At 35.9% G+C, this 21,288-nt stretch overlaps 1 protein-coding gene across 1 annotated transcript in view; it reads right to left on the reverse strand.

The window, feature by feature from the left end:
* The window catches only part of EPHA3 (EPH receptor A3), a 367,753-nt gene that overhangs the window by 64,315 nt on the left and 282,150 nt on the right, over nt 1-21,288 (reverse strand). The window contains exons 6-9 of the mRNA XM_004272636.2: nt 18,531-18,655; nt 15,314-15,476; nt 7,880-7,982; nt 7,117-7,184 (exon numbers count right to left, since the gene is read on the reverse strand). Of these exons, the coding sequence (XP_004272684.1) occupies nt 7,117-7,184; nt 7,880-7,982; nt 15,314-15,476; nt 18,531-18,655 (459 nt within the window). The remainder of the gene's footprint in view (nt 1-7,116; nt 7,185-7,879; nt 7,983-15,313; nt 15,477-18,530; nt 18,656-21,288) is intronic.

Genomic DNA, 21,288 nt, shown 5'->3' on the forward strand with positions numbered 1-21,288 from the left:
TTGTTTTTTTGAGATTTTTATTGCTTCTTGAAGTAGGATTGCATTGCTATAAACTGCCTTCTTAGAACTGCTTTGCTGCATCGCATAGGTTTTGGGTCATTTATTTGGGTCATTTGTCATTTATTTCTAGGTATTTTTGAATTTTCTCTTTGATTTCTTCGGTGATCTCTTGGTTGATTAGTAGTGTATTGTTTAGCCTCCATGTGTTTGTATTTTTTACAGATTTTTTCCAGTAATTCATATCTAGTCTCATTGTGTTGCAGTTGGAAAAGATACTTGATATGATTTCAACTTTCTTAAATTCACCAAGGCTTGATTTGTGAGTCAAGATATGATTTATCCTGGAGAATGTTCCATGAGCACTTGAAAAGAAAGTGTATTCTGGTGTTTTTGGATGGAGTGTCCTATAAATATCAATTAAGTCCATCTTGTTTAATGTATCATTTAAAGCTTGTGTTTCCTTATTCATTTTTATTTTGGATGATCTCTCCATTGGTGAAAATGGTGTGTTAAAGTCCCCTACTATGATTGTGTTACTGTTGATTTCCCCTTTTATGGCTTCTAGCATTTGCCTTATGTATTGAGGTTCTCCTATGTTGGTTCATAAATATTTACGATTGTTATATCTTCTTCTTGGATTGATCCCTTGATCATTATGTAGTGTCCTTCTTTGTCTTTTGTAATAGTTTTTATTTTAAAGTCTGTTTTGTGTGATATGAGAATTGCTACTCCAGCTTTCTTTTGATTTCCATTTGCAAGGAGTATCTTTTACCACCCCCTCACTTTCAGTCTGTATGCGTCCCTAGGTCTGAATTGGGTCTCTTGTAGACAGGATATGTACGGATTTTGTTTTTGTATCCTTTCAGCCAGTGTATGTCTTTTGGTTGGAGCATTTAATCTGTTTACATTTAAGGTAGTTATTGATATGTATGTTCCTATTACCATTTTCTTAATTGTTTTGGGTTTGTTATTTCAGGTCTTTTCCTTCTCTTGTGTTTCCTGCCTAGAGAAGTTCCTTTGGCATTTGTTGTAAAGCTGGTTTGGTGGTGCTGAATTCTCATAGCTTTTGCTTGTCTGTGAAGGTTTTAATTTCTCTGTCAAATCTGAATGAGATCCTTGCTGGGTAGAGTAATCTTGGTTTTAGTTTTTTCCCTTTCGTCACTTTAAATATGTCTTGCCACTCCTTTCTGGCTTGCAGAGTTTCTGCTGAAAAATCAGCTATTAACCTTATGGAGATTCCCTTGTATGTTATTTGTTGCTTTTAATATTTTTTCTTTGTATTTAATTATCATAGTTTGATTAATATGTGTTGGCATGTTTCTCCTTGGATTTATCCTGTATGGGACTCTGCATTTCTTAGACTTGACTGACTATTTCCTTTCCCATATTAGGGAAGTTTTCAACTATAATCTCTTCAAATATTTTCTCAGTCCCATTCTCTTCTCTTCTTCTTCTGGGACCCCTGTAATTCGAATGTTAGTGCGTTTAATGTTGTCCCAGAGGTCTCTGAGACTGTCCTCAATTCTTTTCATTCTTTTTTCTTTATTCTGCTCTGTGGTAGTTATTTCCACTCTTTTATCTTCCAGGTCACGTATCCGTTCTTCTGCCTCAGTTATTCTGCTATTGATTCCTTCCAGAGAATTTTTAATTTCATTTTTTGTGTTGTTCATCATTGCTTGTTTGTTCTTTAGTTCTTCTAGGTCCTTGTTAAATGTTTCTTGTATTTTCTCCACTCTATTTCCAAGATTTTGGATCATCTTTTCTAACATTACTCTGAATTCTTTTTCAGGTAGACTGCCTATTTCCTCTTCATTTATTTGGTCTGGTGGTTTTTTACCTTGCTCCTTCATCTGCTGTGTGTTTTTCTGTCTTCTCATTTTGCCTAACTTACAGTGTTTGGGGTCTCCTTTTTGCAGGCTGCAGGTTCATAGTTCCCGTTGTTTTTGGTGTCTTCCCCCAGTGGCTAAGGTTTGTTCAGTGGGTTGTGTAGGCTTCCTGGTGGAGGGGACTAATGCCTGTGTTCTGGTGGATGAGGCTGGATCTTGTCTTTCTGGTGGGAAGGTCCATGTCTGGTGGTGTGTTTTGGGGTGTCTGTGGACTTATTATGATTTTAGGCAGCCTTTCTGCTAATGCGTGGGGTTGTGTTCCTGTCTTGCTAGTTGTTTGGCATATGGTGTCCAGCACTGTAGCTTGCTGGTCGTTGAGTAGAGCTGGGTCTTAGCATTGAGATGGAAGTCTCTGTGAGAGCTTTTGGCATTTGATATTACTTGGAGCTGGGAGGTCTCTGGTGGACCAATGTCCTGAACTCGGCTCTCCCACCTCAGAGGCAGAGACCTGACACCCGGCCGGAGCACTAAGACCCTGTCAGCCACATGGCTAAATAAAACTTTCTTGGCCTTTCACAGGTAACCTGACTCGGACAGAATGGATAGAGATGGGTAGGTGGAACTCGTAGAGTCGCAGGCACCTCCAATGCGTCCACTCTGGGCAGCTCCTCCCGGATAGCTGCCTGTGACTTACACAGGATCCCCAGTTGGGACATGGATTCTTAATGGTGATATATTTTTTCATTTGGTACACTATATTATTGAAGGTGTTTTTAATATCCTAAAATAACAAATAAAATCAGACATTATCTTTTTCTGATATCACTTTTTTTAAAAATGTATTTATTTATTTTTGGCTGCGTTGGGTCTTCCTTTTTGCATGCAGGCTTTACCTAGTTGCGGGGAGTGGGGGTTACTTTTTGTTGCCGGGTGTGGGCTTCTCATTGTGGTGGCTTCTCTTGTGGCAGAGAGCAGGCTCTAGGGCACGCAGGCTCAGTATATGTGGCACATGGGCTTAGCTGCTCTGCAACATGCGGATCTTCCCAGACCAGGGCTTGAACCCATGTCCCCTGCATTGGCAGGCAGATTCTCAACCACTGCGCCACCAGGGAAGTCTCTGATATCACTTTTTAATAGAAGAATCTTACTGGCAAAATTGCAGCTGAACATTCTGGAATTACTGAAGATTCTTTGAGCCAGTTTTGTATAATAGTTCATATGAAATAGATGTAGGGACTGTGATGACAGCAATTGTTCCTAAGAGCCTTCATCACAATGGACATTTGGCCAATGAGTCCAGGATTTCAGAGTCTGGGCTAAGACATGATTAGTTTGTTGATCTACAGGGTGACTTTGTGAATCTCATGTTACCTCACATAATAATTTATGTTCCTGGGAAGCTTCCATAGAGGTTTTGAGTAAAAAAATATAGGCATAAGAATAAATGGATTATGAAAGATGGGAGGTAAAGACTATTTTCCTTAGCTACTTCTTCAGATGGTTTTTTTTTTTTTTTTTCGGTACGCGGGCCTCTCACTGTTGTGGCCTCTCCCGTTGCGGAGCACAGGCTCCGGACGCACAGACCCAGTGGCCATGGCTCACGGGCCTAGCCGCTCCGCGGCATGTGGGATCTTCCCGGACCGGGGCACGAACCCATGTCCCCTGCATCAGCAGGCGGACCCTCAACCACTGCGCCACCAGGGAAGCCCTCTTCAGATGATTTTGAGACAGCAAAATGGGAGTGGGAGGTGAGGGAGCACATGGAAAATGTAGGAGAAGATAGGTCAGTGCCACTCCTCCCTCTGCCTGGTGTTGACCCTGACACTGCAAAAGACTGGCCACTCTCCATCCAGAGGCAGAGTGTAGATAATTTGAGATGACACCCATATCTAGGGAGTCAACATCCACCGAAATGGGGAAATAGTAAGTTTTTTGCCCTTTCTTTGGGCAAACTGTGAGTGGAGTAGCTTTTGAAGAACTCTACTTTTCTAGTTCTTCCACTTTGAATAGCGCAGCACAAAGAATCTGCTAAGCATCAGAGAAAGAAAGCTCTGGAAAACTTGCTCTTCAAGTGCCTAGCATTGAGTGCCTGTTATTGTAGTTAGTGCCCAGTAAATGACAGAGACTATGGCCATTATCAGTATCTTCATGTTAAGAATGCTTATTCACAAATATGAATATCACTGAGGTTTCCCAGAGACAGAATTTGGGCTTAGAAATGCCCGTTTCTTTGGAGCTCATGCATCAGTTTGCATGCTTCTGCTGTTTATTATAAACATCATTTCTTTCTATAAACACAGTCAGTCTTTAGTACAGTGGTCTACTATAATTTATTACCACACTAAAACTATTTCTACATTATCAGTACTAAAACACTTTACTGTTGAAACAAGAAACAGATTAAGGAAAGCTATCATACTTTTCTTGCTTTGGGGTAAGGAAAACAGTAAAAGTAACCATAGATTTAATAAAAGAAGTTAGGAAATGAAGTCTTCTCAGAATCTTTTTGTTTAGTCAATTTGGTTACATTTTAAAGAAGACAGTCAAATGGAGGCTAGAATATGTGATCATCCAATTTTGATTTTCCACTAGTCATAGTAAAGTCAGGAAACAGTAAGTTAAGAAAATCTAGCATTCCTTTCCAAGGGAAAAAATAGCACTTTTAAAAATAAGGTGAAAATGAAATTTTTTTCCTGGTAAACAATCACAAATATTTTACCTTGCTGAACTTAAGGAAATCAATTTGGGAGAGACTTACTGGCAAAATAGGGGTATGGGGTTAAGAGATACGAATTACTACATATAAACTAGATAAGCAACAGATATACTGTTATCGCACAGGGAATTATAGCCATTATCTTGTAATAATTTTTAATGGCATATAATCTGTAAAAATCCTGAATCACTATGCTATACATCTGAAACCAATATAATATTGTAAATCAACTATACTTAAATTAAAAAAAGGAATTGACAAAGAAGATTATAAAATGAGTTGTTAGGAACAATGTCTCAAACATTTTAAATAAGTGCTGGCTTCAAACAGCCTTGAAAGTGTGCTTTAGAGTTACCATTCCGTTCCTGTCAGCCCTAGAGAGTATATGTATTACTAACTAATCTAAAAATTAAATAGTCATTCCCAAATAAAATCAATCAATTCATTGTGATTGATTAAAGTTAAGTAAATTGCTTTTCTATCTGCATGACATTTAGGGAAACAATACAAGTATAAACACACGCACACATCTCCAAGAAAAATGGCCTGTTCACTGTGGGAGCTTTGACTGCTGATTTTTAACTGCTGTCCCCAGAGGTTCCAGGAATCAGGTGATTCAGGATGCAAGCACATAATCCCTTCACACCAATAATTAAGAGCAACACACAGAGTAACTGGGCTGTGTCAAGAAAACCAGATAATAAACACATGCACACGTGTTAAGCTGCACTACTTTACAGCTCATTCTGTGCAAACACAGTAATTTACATTTCCATTTTACCAGCATGAGTTGCCCTAAGGATAGCAAAAAAGTAAAAAGGCCCGGCCAGAGAGGGCAAGGGGACAGGATCTTAGGAGGTGAAACACATTTCTTTCCTTTTGAAGCAATATTATAGGATTTGTAACAAGGCTGGAGGGAATAGTTCATAGCTAGAGCTTTTCAAAGTAATACAAAATAAATGGTCTGAAATAAACCAGCTGTAGCATTAAGACGCAGAAAGTTTATGACATGCATATACTTTATGCCCTTGCAGCTAGGATAAAACACATTTCTTTTTTGTTTGGCTATCATAAGGATATTATGCATTTGAAGAAAATTAAAGTTTCAACAAACTCCACCATAAAAAGCAACAGCTAAAGCAGATTGAAGTGATAGAGAAACCTGCTTACAATTGGCACACAGAAATTTATCAGTGCTGCAAGTTCATGAGGTGTATAATTGCTGTATAAAGAACCAAATCAATATGGTCTTGCCCTAAAGACAATATTTATATCGATTGTCCAACTCAGATTAAGAACAACTTAATCCACAGGAATGCAACTACTCTGACTAATTTATGCATGGTGAATGTGACTCAGTGTTTTGTGGGATTGTGAAGAAAAAGCTAGATAAATATCCTGTGATTTGTTCATGCACTCTTTTAAGACTTTTGAGTTGGTAACCTAACTAATCTGGAATGAGATATTGATATTAGGAAGGTGACACTTGGGCTTTTTTGTGAATTATTCTACAATGACTTCAATGAGATGGACGAAACAAACAGTGCTCTCTGCAACCTCTGCCATTCTGTCCATCCTACTTCAATTTACATTTTGGAAAACATTTTTTTTTTCAATCTACTATCTTCCTCCTACATGGTAGCAACAGGTCATCAAGTTTTTACTGTCAAGCTACAACTTTTAGATGGAAAGCCAATTACTGATACAAAGTATGTTGAACTGAAAGTTATTTTCAGAAAGCAAAAGTGAAAGCCAAAGAAACTAATGCTTACAAGACTATATTAATTACATTGAGATTATTTGAGAGCATATAGGCATGAGTATGGTCTCTGTACTAATTTCCATGAGAACATGCTATTCCCTTTAAGGCTGATGATTAGTGATTGCCACAATAACCCAGCCATAGTTTGGTAAAGCAAAACACCTGGAATGATTTGTTTCACCAGAAGAAAAAAAAATGAGTCTTTTTATTAGATATAAACACTTGGTTTCTTAAAAGAGTATTTCTTTCAGAGAAATATTAAAAAGAGACTAAATTGATTGGTATTAAAATAAGGGGCAAAAGCCCTGGCATTCCTACCAGTTGGATATCATGTACCTCCAAAATAAACAGTTTATTCTAAAGGCTCTCCCCTGGTTGGTTGACAAAGTGGAATAAGCCGTTTCACATAAACAGAGGTTGTTTATATTTACTTGGCAGTTAGGAAAGGGAAAAGGCTCCTATTTAGATCTTAGCAAATAATTAGTAATAAGGAAATTGAAGATATGCTTTGCCTTTCAGCCACGCGGAGCCGACTATAGTATCTACTCCCCATCATGTGCATTATTTGAATATAAACCACCAGTTACCCTTCACGTTAGCTTAAGTATGCTGAAATGTAGCCATGTAAAAATTACTTAATGCAGAGCCGTGCATTCCCTTCTCTGTTTAAAATAAATTTGACTTGCTCGATTTTCCCATAAAACTACCTTTGAATTCTCTTTGTCAGGGGGGAAGTTATCCAATTACAAATCAACAACTGCTAAAGCTGAAATGGTAAAGCCAAAAGGGCAGCAAATAGTTTAGAAACTTACAATGTCCATTCCCAAAATGAAGTCTTTTTTCATCCGCACCATGTTTTGACTTGTTATAGCCACAGAACCTAGAGGTAAATCAAAGGAAGAGAACACAGAAAGAAAATATACTTAAAACAATTATGTATGTTCAGAATGTGCAAAGCACAAAAAATAAAGCATTTTGCACAAACAATTAAATGCTTTAGTGAAAGTTTAATGACTTCATATTTTCTAAATCCTCTAGAGAAAGCCTCTTTCTCTGGGGACCCTGGAGAGCTGCCTAATGAGGAGATATGGAGAGATGCTACCCCACTGTGCAGACCCCTTCAGTTCAGTTTTTATAATGGCCCTAGAAAGTGTTTATAGTATTTTTTTTAAAAAACGACTGCTGTTAGAATGAATGAAGGGTAAAGTTTCCATTGTTAGTGATTAGTGCTGTGCAGTGTTACCAGTGTTCTGGGTGAGAAAGTGTCAGGGAAATCTGGGGTGTATTTGATGAGAGAAGGGATAATTGAAAAAAGAAAGTAAAAACCAAGAGTGAGGTCAAAAGAAGTGGTGGGTGTTGGAGACTGGGGCAAGAATTTAATGAAAAAAAGAAACTCAAAACTAAAGATGGAGAATCAAAAGAAATGGAGGAAAAAAAGAAATATCTACAATACAAGTGGAGACATTCTTATTGTTAAAATATTTTATTGACCACACTTTTCAGATTTTAGTGGCAATTGAGGGGAGCAAGCAATGCAATAATGAAAGTAAGTCATAAAACAGACTGTGAACTCACCTCCCAATCAAAATGTAGGTGACGACTGCGAGGAGAATAATTGCTACTGCCGCTGAAATGGCAATCATTACCACTTGGCTATTTTCCCCGGAAATGGAGAAAGCTGTGAGGTTGGAGAGAAAAAATAAGAAACGACCAGGCATTAACACATCATAACTAACATCTACGTGAAAATGTTGATAAATTAAGTCCTATTTATTTTGCTTTTACCTAAAATATGGTTTGTTGTCTGATACAATGTAAAAAGAATTCTTCACTGAGTGTAAAAAATAGACATTTTGTATAATTTTACTTGAAATTTCTGATTAATAAGATTAAATACTCTGCTTTCACTGACATCAATCAAAACTATTTGGGCATCTACTGCATAAAATATGCTGGACTGGTTTTCTCTATACTCATTGGCAAGAAACTCATCAAATAAACAGTAATTATCAGAGAAATATAGGGAATAGGTAAGATTTCCCAGAATGAAACTATAAAAGCGTTCTCATTAGCTTGTTTAGTCTCCAGTATCTGTATTTATTTAAAAGGTGGTATCATACCTGTCCTATGTACCTCAACACATGTTACCAACAAATTGTTCCTGTCCCTGTATTTCCTACCTTTGTAGATGGCCCATCATTCATTCACTCACCAACATGAGGTATTGGCAAAAATTGTCCAGGAGCCAAATCTGGCCTCCCATCAGTTTTTGTATAGCTCAGAAGCTTAGACAAATTTACATTTTTTTAATGGTTGCAAAAAGTCAAAAGAAGATTCTGTGATATATGAAAATTATATAAAATTCAAATTTTTGTGTCTATAAATAAAATTACATTGGAACACAGCCACATTCATTTATTTGTACATTGTCTATGGCTGCTTTTATGCTACAATTAGCCAAGTTAAGTAGGAGCAACAGAGACTGTATGTACACAAAGCCTAAAATATTTATTCTCTAGCCCCTTACAGAAAATGTTTACTGACCCTTGACCTAAACCAATGATTCTCTAACTTTAATGTTCACATAAATCATTTGAGGACCTTTTGGAAAAAGCAGTTTCTGATTCAGTCAGTCTGGAGTGGGGACTGAGACTGTGCATATCTTATGAGCCCCCAGTGATGCTGATGCTGCCGATTGCAGACTACAACACTTTGAGTAGCAAAGATGTAGACCATAAATATAAAGTCACCTTGTCCTCTCCCTCTCCTGATTTTTCTATATCCAATTAATCACCAAATTCTTTTAAATATTTTAGTTTCTGTCTTCACTTCTCTCCTGGATTACAGTAAGAAATTCCCAATGGATCTCTACTTGCAGGCCTTTCCTATCTTCTACCTGGCCACCAGAGTATTCCTTCTAAGCCATGAGTTTGATTATGTCATTCTCATGCAGGGCTCTCCATCACTTTCTGGATAAAATGCATGTAAAACCATTTAGGATCTGTTCTCTGCCTAAATCCCCAGGCTCACCTGCTAACAAAATCCATAAGCATTCTAATCTCTACACTCTCTAAAATATACTCAGTTCCTGGAACATTCCCTCTCATGCACTCATACTTTAATATTTATTGTTTTTGTAGTAAATGCTGATTAAACAAATGAATCAGTGCTGTATCAAAAGAAAAGCTCAGAAGAGAAGGTTTAGTTATACTATCAGCTCTCCAGAAGCCAATATCACATCTTGAACCTGATGAAAAATCTAAGGTTGGAAGTTTTTCTCTAAGATAATGCAGTTTAGGGAATAAATGATGTAAATAAAGAAATATGGCAGATAGGCTGTTAAAAGTTTTCTAAGCATCTGAAAAAAAGAACTCAGAGTGTGGCAGGATGGTATACTCATAATATAAACTGTTGCAAGCACTTTATTCTTTACTATCAGAAAACTATTGTTTACGCCACGTGGCAGTCGTGGGAGTGCCTGTTAGGATCTCCCTACTGCCAAGCCTGCAGTGGGCAGACAGCTCACAGCTGCTGCACCTTCAGGATCCACTGCAGCCACGCTCTCCTCAATGACAAAACATGGCAAGGGGACTGCAGCCAGGCCATTTCTGCCCAATGCAGCGGTCCTGTAAGGGCAATCTTCATGCTGAGGCTCCCCGTTGGTTTGGTGAGACCCTCACAGCTGCACTGCTCTCTGAGGGTCCCCCTCCTTAACCCTCTGCCTTCTCTCTGTCTTCATAGATGGCTGACCTACATCTCAGTCTCAGGCTCTGCTTGGCCATTTCTCTTCCTCCCCTTTTACCTTTTATCTGTATCCCCACACTCCCTGAAGCTCACACAATTCCACCTTAATATCTGCTTCACAGAAGACATGGACTGATACATTCCTCTCCACTGGCTATAGATCTGTGAATCATTTGTAAATAACTTAACCTTGTAATTCAACAATGCTCCATGAACATATAATAATCACTTTATCTCATGCTTTTCACTTTGCATAGTGTAGCAACTTATAAAGAGCAGCAAGTTCTGAATTCGCTGGTAAATTTTAGCCAGTTTGTAAAATAAATGTCAGTGAAACTGGTAGAGGAAACATGATAGAAAAAAGAAGAATTCTCTATTTCTTTTCTTGTCAAAGACAGGATTAAACTAGACCTCTCTACAATTTCCTCTAGCTCTAGATATCTATGAATCCCAGAGACTATCTAAAAGCACATAACCAAATCAGATCATTTTTGGTTACTGAATTGGCAAACATTTGAATGAATAGTATTGATTAAATTGTGTGTTATACAGTTGTCTAATAATTTTATGTGGCATACTGGCAAAAACTGATACCTATTATGTCAGGAATTCAGTTTGAATATGTTTTCCCACAAGCACACTGCTCCCCCTGGCTCTAGTCTCTTCCCATTTTTGTCCATCCTACACATGCTGTCCACTCTGCCTAAAGCAGACTGGCAAGGAGCTCGTTCTCGTGAACCAGAATGACTGGCTTTGTACCAATCTGCTGTGTGACATAATAATATGATTGTTGTGAGGATTAAAGGAGTTAATACAAGTTAAACACCTAGAACAGTGCTAAACGTGCAATAAGGGTTTAATAAATGTTATATATTTTTATTATTTCATTTTCCCGGTAAAGAATTGGCAAAAGTACTCCATATCCCACAAGATTACATATGAATATCTAATCTTGGTATATAAAGTTCTCTATATAATGATTCTATTCTACCTTTGTCAGCCTTTCTTAATGTCCCCTAAAAATAGGGTCCAAGAGATTAAAGTTGCTGCATACCCATTCATTAAAAACAACAAAAAGGCAGTATGAAACATTTAGGAGTGCTGACTAAATTGTCCCTGAGCTAATCTTCTTGAATAGTAATATCCAGTAGAATCCTCCATTTCCAGATCTCAGCTTTATCCCACATACTTTTGCTCTGGAAATTCCTTGGATGTTCAAATTATGTACGATTTATTTAAACACAAAACAAACACACACACACAGACACACAGACATACACACACACCCCGAGTGCTTACTATACTATTATACCAGGTAATATTTTAAGCACTTTACAAACAACAATTAATTTAATCAACATAAAAACCCTATTGAGTCATGCACGATGATCTTTCCCAATTTACAGACAGGGAAGCTGAGGCAGTGAAAGTTGAAGCAGCTTGTCGAGGTCATCCCAATACATGGCAGCTCCCTTTAGGGTTCTTTCTCTAACTCCTACATTGTGCCTGCCTTTCTCAAGCACAAAGCACACACTCTGGATTCAGTTTCTGCCCACTGAGGCTTTCCAGACAGATGGACTGCCTGTTTTCCCAAACATGTCACACTGTTTCTTAAAGTCTGGGACTTCTTGCTTTGGTGGATGTCACCTTTGTTCTAGGAAGGTCCTTTTACTCATATACACTCTATGCTTTCTGTGGGACTTTTAGCATGACCTTTTTTTTTTTTATTAATATGCAATAGCAGCACTGGATCAGTACTCCAAAATCTGGAGGCTCACTGACTCCACTTACTAGCTATGCAATCTCAGAAAAAACATATAAAACTCTGTGTCCTAGACCATGGATAAAAGGAAATCATAGTATCTTAATAGCTTATAGAACAGGATCAAATGAAATGTTTACGCAAATGCTTTTCATACTGTCACAAAAATACATGGGTTCTAAAATCAGATCGATCATTTACCAATTGTATAACTTTAGAAATCTTACTTAACCTCCCTATGCCTCAGTTTCCTCTTCTGTAAAGTGATGATAATAAATGTAAAGCACTGACACATAAATAGTAAGAAACTTTAAAGCACTTAGGAAAATATATAATCCACTATGCCTCTATATTGTTACTGTAAACAAGATAAAAAAATACTAATTAAATTCCAGGTAGAAATACACTATTTTCTACTAAGAAACATTTATATGTGTTATGAATAAAACTTTATAATTAAAAAATAATAAAAACTAGAATAAGCAGCAAACCATTAAAGAAACATGAGCCTTTTTTTATATCTTTTAAATATCAATCTATAACAAATAAGACTCTTAAATCCTTAGAGTTTTTATGAATATATCATTTTGATTTATAAAAACGGAGAGTTTTGATTTTTGTCTTTTTTCCCCTTAAGACAAAAGGTAATTTTTAAACCTATATTTACTTATATTTAAAGTCAGGAAGAATTCTATGGTAAAGCAGTAAGAGTAAACTGATTTAAAAAAAAAAATCAAACTGTGCAACTCAAAGATTTTTATAAAAGGAGAGGAGGGATATTAAAAAAGTTCCCCTTCTCTCTATGCTTTTTTCATCTGCTCTATCAATCAATGGAAATACAGCAAATATAAAACTTATTTGAAAAAGTCCTAAGACCCTGAAGTTTTCAAATGGGCTATTTCTTAAACCTCAGACACTGAAGTCTCATTAGATGATCATGCATAACACTACCACAACTATATCTGTGGTAAATCTGGAATCACATTAAAATTTTAGAATTTGTTGTTGCAAATTTATTTATCAGATAGGGTTAAGTGCTAATTAAGAACAAGAGAGGTTAGACTGATATTCCAAAATATGCATCAATATAATACATATTTATCTAATGGTGTTCTACCCCTCTTGCCCCCCAATATGCCTAATTTCTACCACATGACATAATAAACATTTGATTTTTATATTTCTGTGATTTGTGATCTCTCTTGCTACAGCAAATCTAGGTTTTGTTGTTAATTCCAATAACTATTTAAAAGTTTGAAAAAATTCAATCTATAATCATTTCAAAACAAAGAACTTTCTTTGCTCCACTTAAAGTTTACAAAAAGATTTAGAATTACAAATGTTAAATTGCAATTATATTTTGTTATTGTGTCATCTAAAATTTTTAATTTGTTTTAAACCTTGTTCACATGGATTTCCATGGTATTTTGCAGCATTTTGTTTCTAATGTCCTCAAAGAGTGATTTCTCCATATTCATTCCATCACAGGAGGATTAGGAGAGGTCTTGAAGTACAGTCTCCACATCTGAGACTTGAATCCCCTTCGATATCCAAGGGGGAATGGTTCTAGGACCCCCTACAGATATCAAAATCTGAGGATGCTCATGTCCCTTACATAAAGTGGTGTGGTATTTGCATATAACCTAAGCACATCCTGTCCTATAATTTAAACCATCTCTAGATTACTTACAACACCTAATACAACTTAATGCTATGTAAATAGTTGCTGGATTGCCACAAACTAAAGCTGTGCTTTCTGGAACTTTCTGGAATTTTTTTGTATATATTATATCTATATAATATACATTAAATTTTATTGAAGTATACTTGATTTACAATGTATTAATTTCTGCTGTACAGCAAAGTGACTCAGTTATACATATATAGATTATTTTTCAAATTCTGTCATATTCTTTTCCATTATGGGTTATCACAGGATATTAGATATAGTTTTGTATATTTTTGATCCAAGGTTGGTTGGATCTATGGATGTGGAACCTGTGGATCTGGAGGGCCAAGTGTGTAGATTTATGTTTTTGAGGATGGCAGCTCTCCTTTGAGTAGAAGAATTGTCATGCTTCAGCTGTGAGATAATAATTTCTAACACTAGATTCTTATACCCTGTAGAAGGTAGAGCTTGTTATTGTAAACAGCATTTCTAATTGTTTGACAAAAAGTGTGCCATAAAATATTTACTTTACCATATTAACTTAAACAACTTTTATAATTTTTGTTAATCTTGAATGTTTCTATGAGGGATGAAATTTGGGCATAAAATATTACCATACCAATAACAATGTGATTTTATACCATGAATAAAATATTTAGAAAATAGGAAATATAGATGCCAGGGAGAAATGGCAAATTGGAACTGTCAAAAGAGATTACTGTGTGTCCTTTCGGTAGAATGCTAGGCATTGTCAGACTCTCCCTGGATAATCTGTTTCTAAAGCGTGTTCATCTTTGATTGTCTTCCTGGCCTGTTTTGCAACTATGAAGTTAGTTGTAGACAATGAATAGTTATATATGTGATTTTTCTCATTACAACTAGAATGATATATTCACTAGAGATATGACTGTTTTATGTGCATTAGAAAAGATGAGCCCAATCATTATAGTTATTGCCTTATAGTATATTAACCAGTTTTGGACAGATTAACCAATTTGTTTAAGTACTCCTGATTGTCTACACACTCATACACACAAACAGACACAACATATACAAATATGTATGTATATGTGTATATGTATCTGTTCTTCAAATTTCTCTTTAAATCAGTTTACTCTCTTACTAGTCTCTTCATTAATTAATAAGTTAAATAAAATCTTTAATTTGTGTTCACTTTATATTAATATCATAGCCATGATTTTCCCTTTTGAAACTTATATTTTAGCAGAGGGTTTTTCTAATATGAAGTGAATGCATTTAAAGAAAATCAGAATGTTACTGGGAAAATGTTTGCCAATTTTAGATAAATTTAGTGTCAGACACACAGGACCAACCAAATTACTTGTGAATGTGAATGAGGTGATGAATCAGGTTTAGAAAATCCTTAACCTCCAAGTAATACAAGATTAAATGTGTTAAGGATTAAAACAATATTAAGTTCCTCATGGATCATCACATTTCTTTTTTTGTAGTTCATTGAACCATACAATGAACCTGAAATATCTGAATTAACAGGTACTAGAAGTTAAAATGTTACCATATTAAATAACGACCCTCAAAGGAATTTATGGCCAATAGAAGATCAGAAGCATTCCAGGCATTAGAATATGTTCGATTTGTAAAAGAGAAACACACACACACACACACACACACACAGATGTACATTTACACAAACACAAGTAAACAGACCCAATGCTATGCAAAATTGTTAAATGTCCCCCAAGCAATATACTTTCAGTGTATCACATTTAGCTAAAACTTAGAGTGAGAATGAATTATCAGACACCCTTGCAACAGCCCTTTCCCCCATACACTATATTGAAAAAATACGTACAGTCTGGGCTAGTTTCGAACTCAAACTTGCGACTGTTGGTCCCAAATCCAGCTGCGGTCCGGGCTCGGATTTGGAATACATACGTAGTATCAGGCTTGAGGCTACTGATGGTAACATTTGTGCCTCTTGCCCTGAGAATTGTATAACTTGTCTCTTGTTCCTGCTTTGAGGTAAGAAAAATCATGTTAAAATCGAATCTTCCTAATGCTGTCAAATGGTAAAAAGGTGAACCACTCAAAACCAATTCTTTCAAATTTTTAACGCAGCTCATAGGACAGATAAAAGAGGTGACAATCATTTAACTTTCTGAATGTAATAGAGGCTTTTTTTTTTTTTTTTTGCGGTACATGGGCCTCTCACTGCTGTGGCCTCTCCCATTGCGGAGCACAGGCTCCGGACGCGCAGGCTCAGCGGCCATGACTCACGGGCCCAGCCGCTCCGCGGCATGTGGGATCTTCCCGGACCAGGGCACGAACCCCTGTCCCCTGCATCGGCAGGCGGACTCTCAACCACTGCGCCACTAGGGAAGCCCTAATAGAGGCATTTTTAAGCAAAAAAAATATTTACAGAATTTCCCAACTTGGATAAAATAATTTGTTCCCTGCACATAATGCAGGAAAATTTAGTTTTCATTTTTACCAATTACTGAATATGTGGATGAAAATAAGTTCTCTTCAAAGCTGAGGCTGAATGAAAGCTTCAGTCTAATTCCAAGAATAAACTTACAAAGACAAAAATACCCCCTTGAATTAAACTTAACAGGAATGTCCTACTGATTCTCAGAAAATATTTCCATTAACTGTAAAATATTAAACTTAAAAAGGTCCAGGTTTTATGTATAAACTCTACATTAATAACTTTCTTAGTATCAGCTATATTTGCACTGTGTTTAATCTAAGTCACTATGGTTTGTAGAGACTAAAATCTTCAGATAAAAGTCTAGAAATATTTCCCAAAAGGATTTACATTGTACTTTAGGAGATTCACACTGCACATTAATTGTAAAGACTTTTTATGTCAAGCCTTGTTTACCAAAATGGACTTCCAGGAATTGTGTTTTTCCTTTAACACACGTTAGTATATGAGCACTTTATGGGTCACCTAATTTCAAGTAATGGTGGAATATCCCTGTACCTGGTGTGGGACCTAGAGTGGGTGATATAGAACAATGCATATCCTCAACCAAAGCTAAATAGAATATTACAGAAAAAATGTAGTGTGTTATAGATACTTTTTAGTTAAAAATGCTGGTTATGTATCAGATAGCATTTGAGTTAGTATATAAATAATGAGGGCTGAATATATTTATTTTGTGGAAATCATTATTTCATGTGTTAAAAATAATTATTAATCATATACCGAGAACATGGCTCTGTTCGTCATCATTAATGAACTAAACAGTCAAGAAAGCTAGACTTTGTAGAGCTTAAATTCTAGCAAAATGCTCAAAATATTTCTAAGCATTATATATATATTTGGAAATAATTTTAAAATTTATGAATGTATGCTATAAAAATGTTTATATAAAGTATATTAAAAATAATATTACACATAAATACGCATCAAATTTAAAATGCTTAGAGAATAATAGGTTCAGTCATTCTTTTCCTGCACTAATTAATATTGTTTTAAAATATGGATGTATATTGTGCTTTGTTAGTGGAGTTTGAAATAAGTTCAGAAAATGCTTTATGTTTGTAGAAGATATGAAGGTAGTTTCGTAGTATTTTTGAATCAGCTTCATAGATCTACATGTTGGGTGTTCCCTGGCTCTACTATCCAATCTGAACTAAGGTGCATCATTAATTGTCTTTTTATTTTGTTGTATCATCTATAAAACATGGATTCTTATATTTGCCCAGTCTATCTTGTCACACTTTTAAAAAGAGAAGATCATGATCAAGTGAGTACTTGACAGTACCACAGTGGATCACTGAAAGCTAGGAGATAACTTATTTATACTATGATTTTGGCACAGTGAGGTTTATAAGGTCTCACTTTCTTTCAGTGAAAGAGACATACCTTTTTCCCTGTAGGGGGCAGTATGAAAAAAAATGGGATCACATTTGTGAAATACATTAACTTCAATAAACAGAATAACTACATAGTGCAAAGGAATGTTTATACATTGTTTTTTTTTTTTGGACAACTGACCATACCACTAATTCTCATATCTCTAAAATAATCCATTTTCATGTAGAGGAAGGTATGCAATACAGGGGAAAACATACTACATGAGGAGTCATAGCTGCCAGAATTCAAAACAAAGATCTAATGTTTATTAGCAGTGAGGCTGTGAGAAATAATAGATAATGCCATCAACTCTCAGTTTTCTTATTTGTAAAAGAACCTATTTGCCCACTTTCATCAGATTATCAGACAGCTCAAAATAATGTATGCAGAAGTAGTCTGTAAATATAAACTATATCAACTCACAATTTGTTTTTATTTCATTTTAAAATACTTTGTAAACTGCAGCAGGTACACAAATATGTCATGTTCATATTGGTAGCTATAAAACCACCCAGCTCTAATGATAAGATTTGAATACATCTTGCTTTCAAACCTAGCCATAATTTATAACCAGGGAGAAATAAGTGGTACTTAGAGTGATGAAATACTATGCCTTAAATTCTACTTATAAATAATCGTGTACCTATTTTTTATAATTGCATTACTGAACCACAATTTTATGATGTGAGGCAAACTTATCTACCCACTCTCCTCTACATTTCCTTGTACAAAGTCAAGAAAGCTTTCCATCATCAGTTCAATAACACAATCGTTTCGTTATTAATTCAATGTTCCTATCTGTATTGAAGGAAATTCATGTGAATGTGAAGGTCAGGAAATGATGCTTAAGGCAATGAACTCAGGAATAGTTCATCAATAGATTAAGGAATCGCTATATAATAGTTGGTAGAACAGGGGTCTCAGTGTGGAAGGACACAAATGTCATCTCTAATACCATAACTAGATGACTTAACGTTTGATAGTGACATCTTTTGCTATGGCTTATTGTTATAGAATGGAGGATATTTGACACAATGATTTCTAAACCCTCTTCTACCTATAAATCAAAGGTATCACACGACCAGAATTCTAAACAGAGCTCTTTCACTTGCTAGCAGTGTCATTGGTTTCTCTGAAAGAGCACACTCATGATTAGGTAACCTCTTTCCCTACACAACTCAACCCTTTAACATTATCTCCCCACCTTTTCATAGTATTTGACCTCATAGTCCAATATGATCCCATTAGGATGTTCAGGTTCTTGCCAGGATAAAGAAATGCTGTTTCTGGATGTCCGATCTTTCTTAATCGTCATGACAGGTGATGGAGCTGTAAAGAGAGGATGGGAGGGGATGATGGGATGAGGAAAATTAATCGGATTGGGAAGGGCAGTAAAGAAGAGCAGAGGCAAGGGAACAAGCAAATGGAGTCTATTGTTGTTCTAATCTTTGGCAAGAAAGGACTATTTCCATTTCAAAGGCTCTTGAGTATTAATCTGGCCTCAGAAGCTGGATTATAGCCCTGGTACATACAGGCCTATGGAAAATGAGCTGAGATTTTCAGCTGCTGGTGGACTAGTGGCAAGTGAGCATATGTTTTCAATCTGCTACTATAATGTAAGCCATGAAATATATTTGATATATTAAAAAAAGAACAAAACATCAGGACTACCTATTTGTTATAACGTTGCAAAGTTATGAATGCCAGATTCTTCAGCTCATTGGTAACATTTTCACATGCAACTCTGTAAGAAGACTGGAATCCATTACGCACAAGGAGTCCCATGGTATCCATAGGTAATAATAATATTCGGTGTATTGTAAAATAGGTAGGATTTAGGACATAGTACAATAGATCTTGACTTCTGACAGAAATCTCTCATGAATAAAAATATATATCAGGAAGAAACAATCTCTGCTTTTACATTTTCATTTCTTAAAAAAATGTATATTTAGTAAGAAGTACTGAGGAAATGAGTACTCTTTGTGTCACAACTCTATAGATACATTTTGAGGCATCTTATTGGGTGATGACTCTATATTTGTTATGTTTTTCTATGCATTATCAAAAGTATAAAATATGAATAAAAAACTATCTGTTTGGATCAGATATCATAGGGTCACCATTTTTTTTAATGGAAGATTAAATATGTTTTAAGAGATATACTTCAAATCCTTCCATTAAAAAGAAAAATGCATACTATCCATCAAAGTACCTTTGGTTTCTATTTTTTTTTAAATAAATTTATTTATTTATTTTTGGCTGTATTGGGTCTTTGTTGCTGCGCATGGGCTTTCCCTAGTTGTGGTGAGCGGGGGCTACTCTTCATTGTGGTGTGTGGGCTTCTCATTGCAGTGGCTTCTCTTGTTGCAGAGCACAGGCTCTAGGCGCACGGGCTTCAGTAGTAGTGGCATGTGGGCTCAGTAGCTGTGGCTCGCGGGCTGTAGAGTACACGCTCTGTAGCTATGGTGCACGGGCTTAGCTGCTCCGCGGCATGTGGGATCTTCCTGGACCAGGGATTGAACCCGTGTCCCCTGCATTGGCAGACAGATTCTTAATCACTGTGCCACCAGGGAAGTCCTACCCTTGGTTTCAAATCTCAATCTTGCTACAATGGCCAACCAAAATACCGCACTGTGGGGCTCAGTGGCATTCTGCCATAATGCAATGCAGCAAAATAAATTACAAACATGAAAGAAACAAAAATGTAGAATTCTCAGGCACATCAACTGCTGAATTGTTTTCATTGCTAAAGGACATATTTTTTTATAGATTTTTCTCAAATCAAGGACTATTAGAACCCAGTATATTTGTATTCCCTACAACAGCTAGCAATAAAGTTCCCTATATGTTGATTTGATGTTTCTATGATTATTACTTGATGACTTTTGCATCCAACCTCTCATCTAAATTGTTCCTGTCTATAAATGCCTTTCATTTTTATTCTTCACTTAAAAATAGAGCTTTCATTAAACTTGCCTTGTGACACTTTTTTAGAAAGTGTAAACCTAAACAAAAGATCTATTGCAGTACATTTTCCATCCACCTATTTCTATTATTTGTAAGATCTTCTTATGAACTTTGGTAATTAAAGCCTCATAACTTTAATGGCCAGGGGATGATTACTTAATCTTTTTCCAAAGAAAAATGTAGGTGTTGCTTTTCTGATAGAAAAGTAAAATCATTTTCTTATTTACATCTTGCTCCCATTAACAATTAACATTCTTTCATGTAACTTGATGTCATTTACCTTTTATGTTCACTTTCTGTCTATTCAATATTATTGTTTTCTTTCTCAAACTGGCTTCACAACACCCCCAGCTCTCACCCCGAGGCAGTTTGCTGCTCTGAAACTGATTCTAAGCAAAGGATAAATTATTTTGGTTATATTTAGTTGAAATTTTATAAACATATTTGAAGTTTATAAACACGTCACTGAGTTAGAAATAAATAACAGGTACATTAAATTTTTAAGAATTAATTTCTTTTTACTTACTCTAATACTTAGAAAAATCAATTTATTATTTAATCGTTAATAGAATAATTTCAGCCCCAATGTCCTTGGAACCAAATTTTGCTTTTTGTACAAAAATAATGGAGAAATTCCACCAACTTTCCTCCTGAAGTAAATGCATTAATAGAATAACTTCTAATGTGTGCTTACAGAGCATTTCAAAGAAGCTGAATGTTGGAACACTTTCCTAGTAAACCCATGGAGACCCTCCCTACTTCGTTTCATACCACCGTGAACCTGGTTTCTTTTTCTTAACAGTTAAAATACATTTTCAAAGAAGGTTTGAAAATGAACAGGTATAGCATCTCTCCTCAGAAAAGAGGAGAGAGAAAATAATTCATTTCCAAGAACAGTTGTGAAGAAGATTGTATTAACTTTTTAATGAAAGCTTTCCAGGCTCTTTTGGGGATCTGCTTAAATTTTATTGCTTCTGCACTGGGCAAGACTT

This window comes from Orcinus orca, chromosome 5 (assembly GCF_937001465.1).
Source record: "Orcinus orca chromosome 5, mOrcOrc1.1, whole genome shotgun sequence".
Lineage (NCBI taxonomy): Eukaryota > Metazoa > Chordata > Mammalia > Artiodactyla > Delphinidae > Orcinus > Orcinus orca.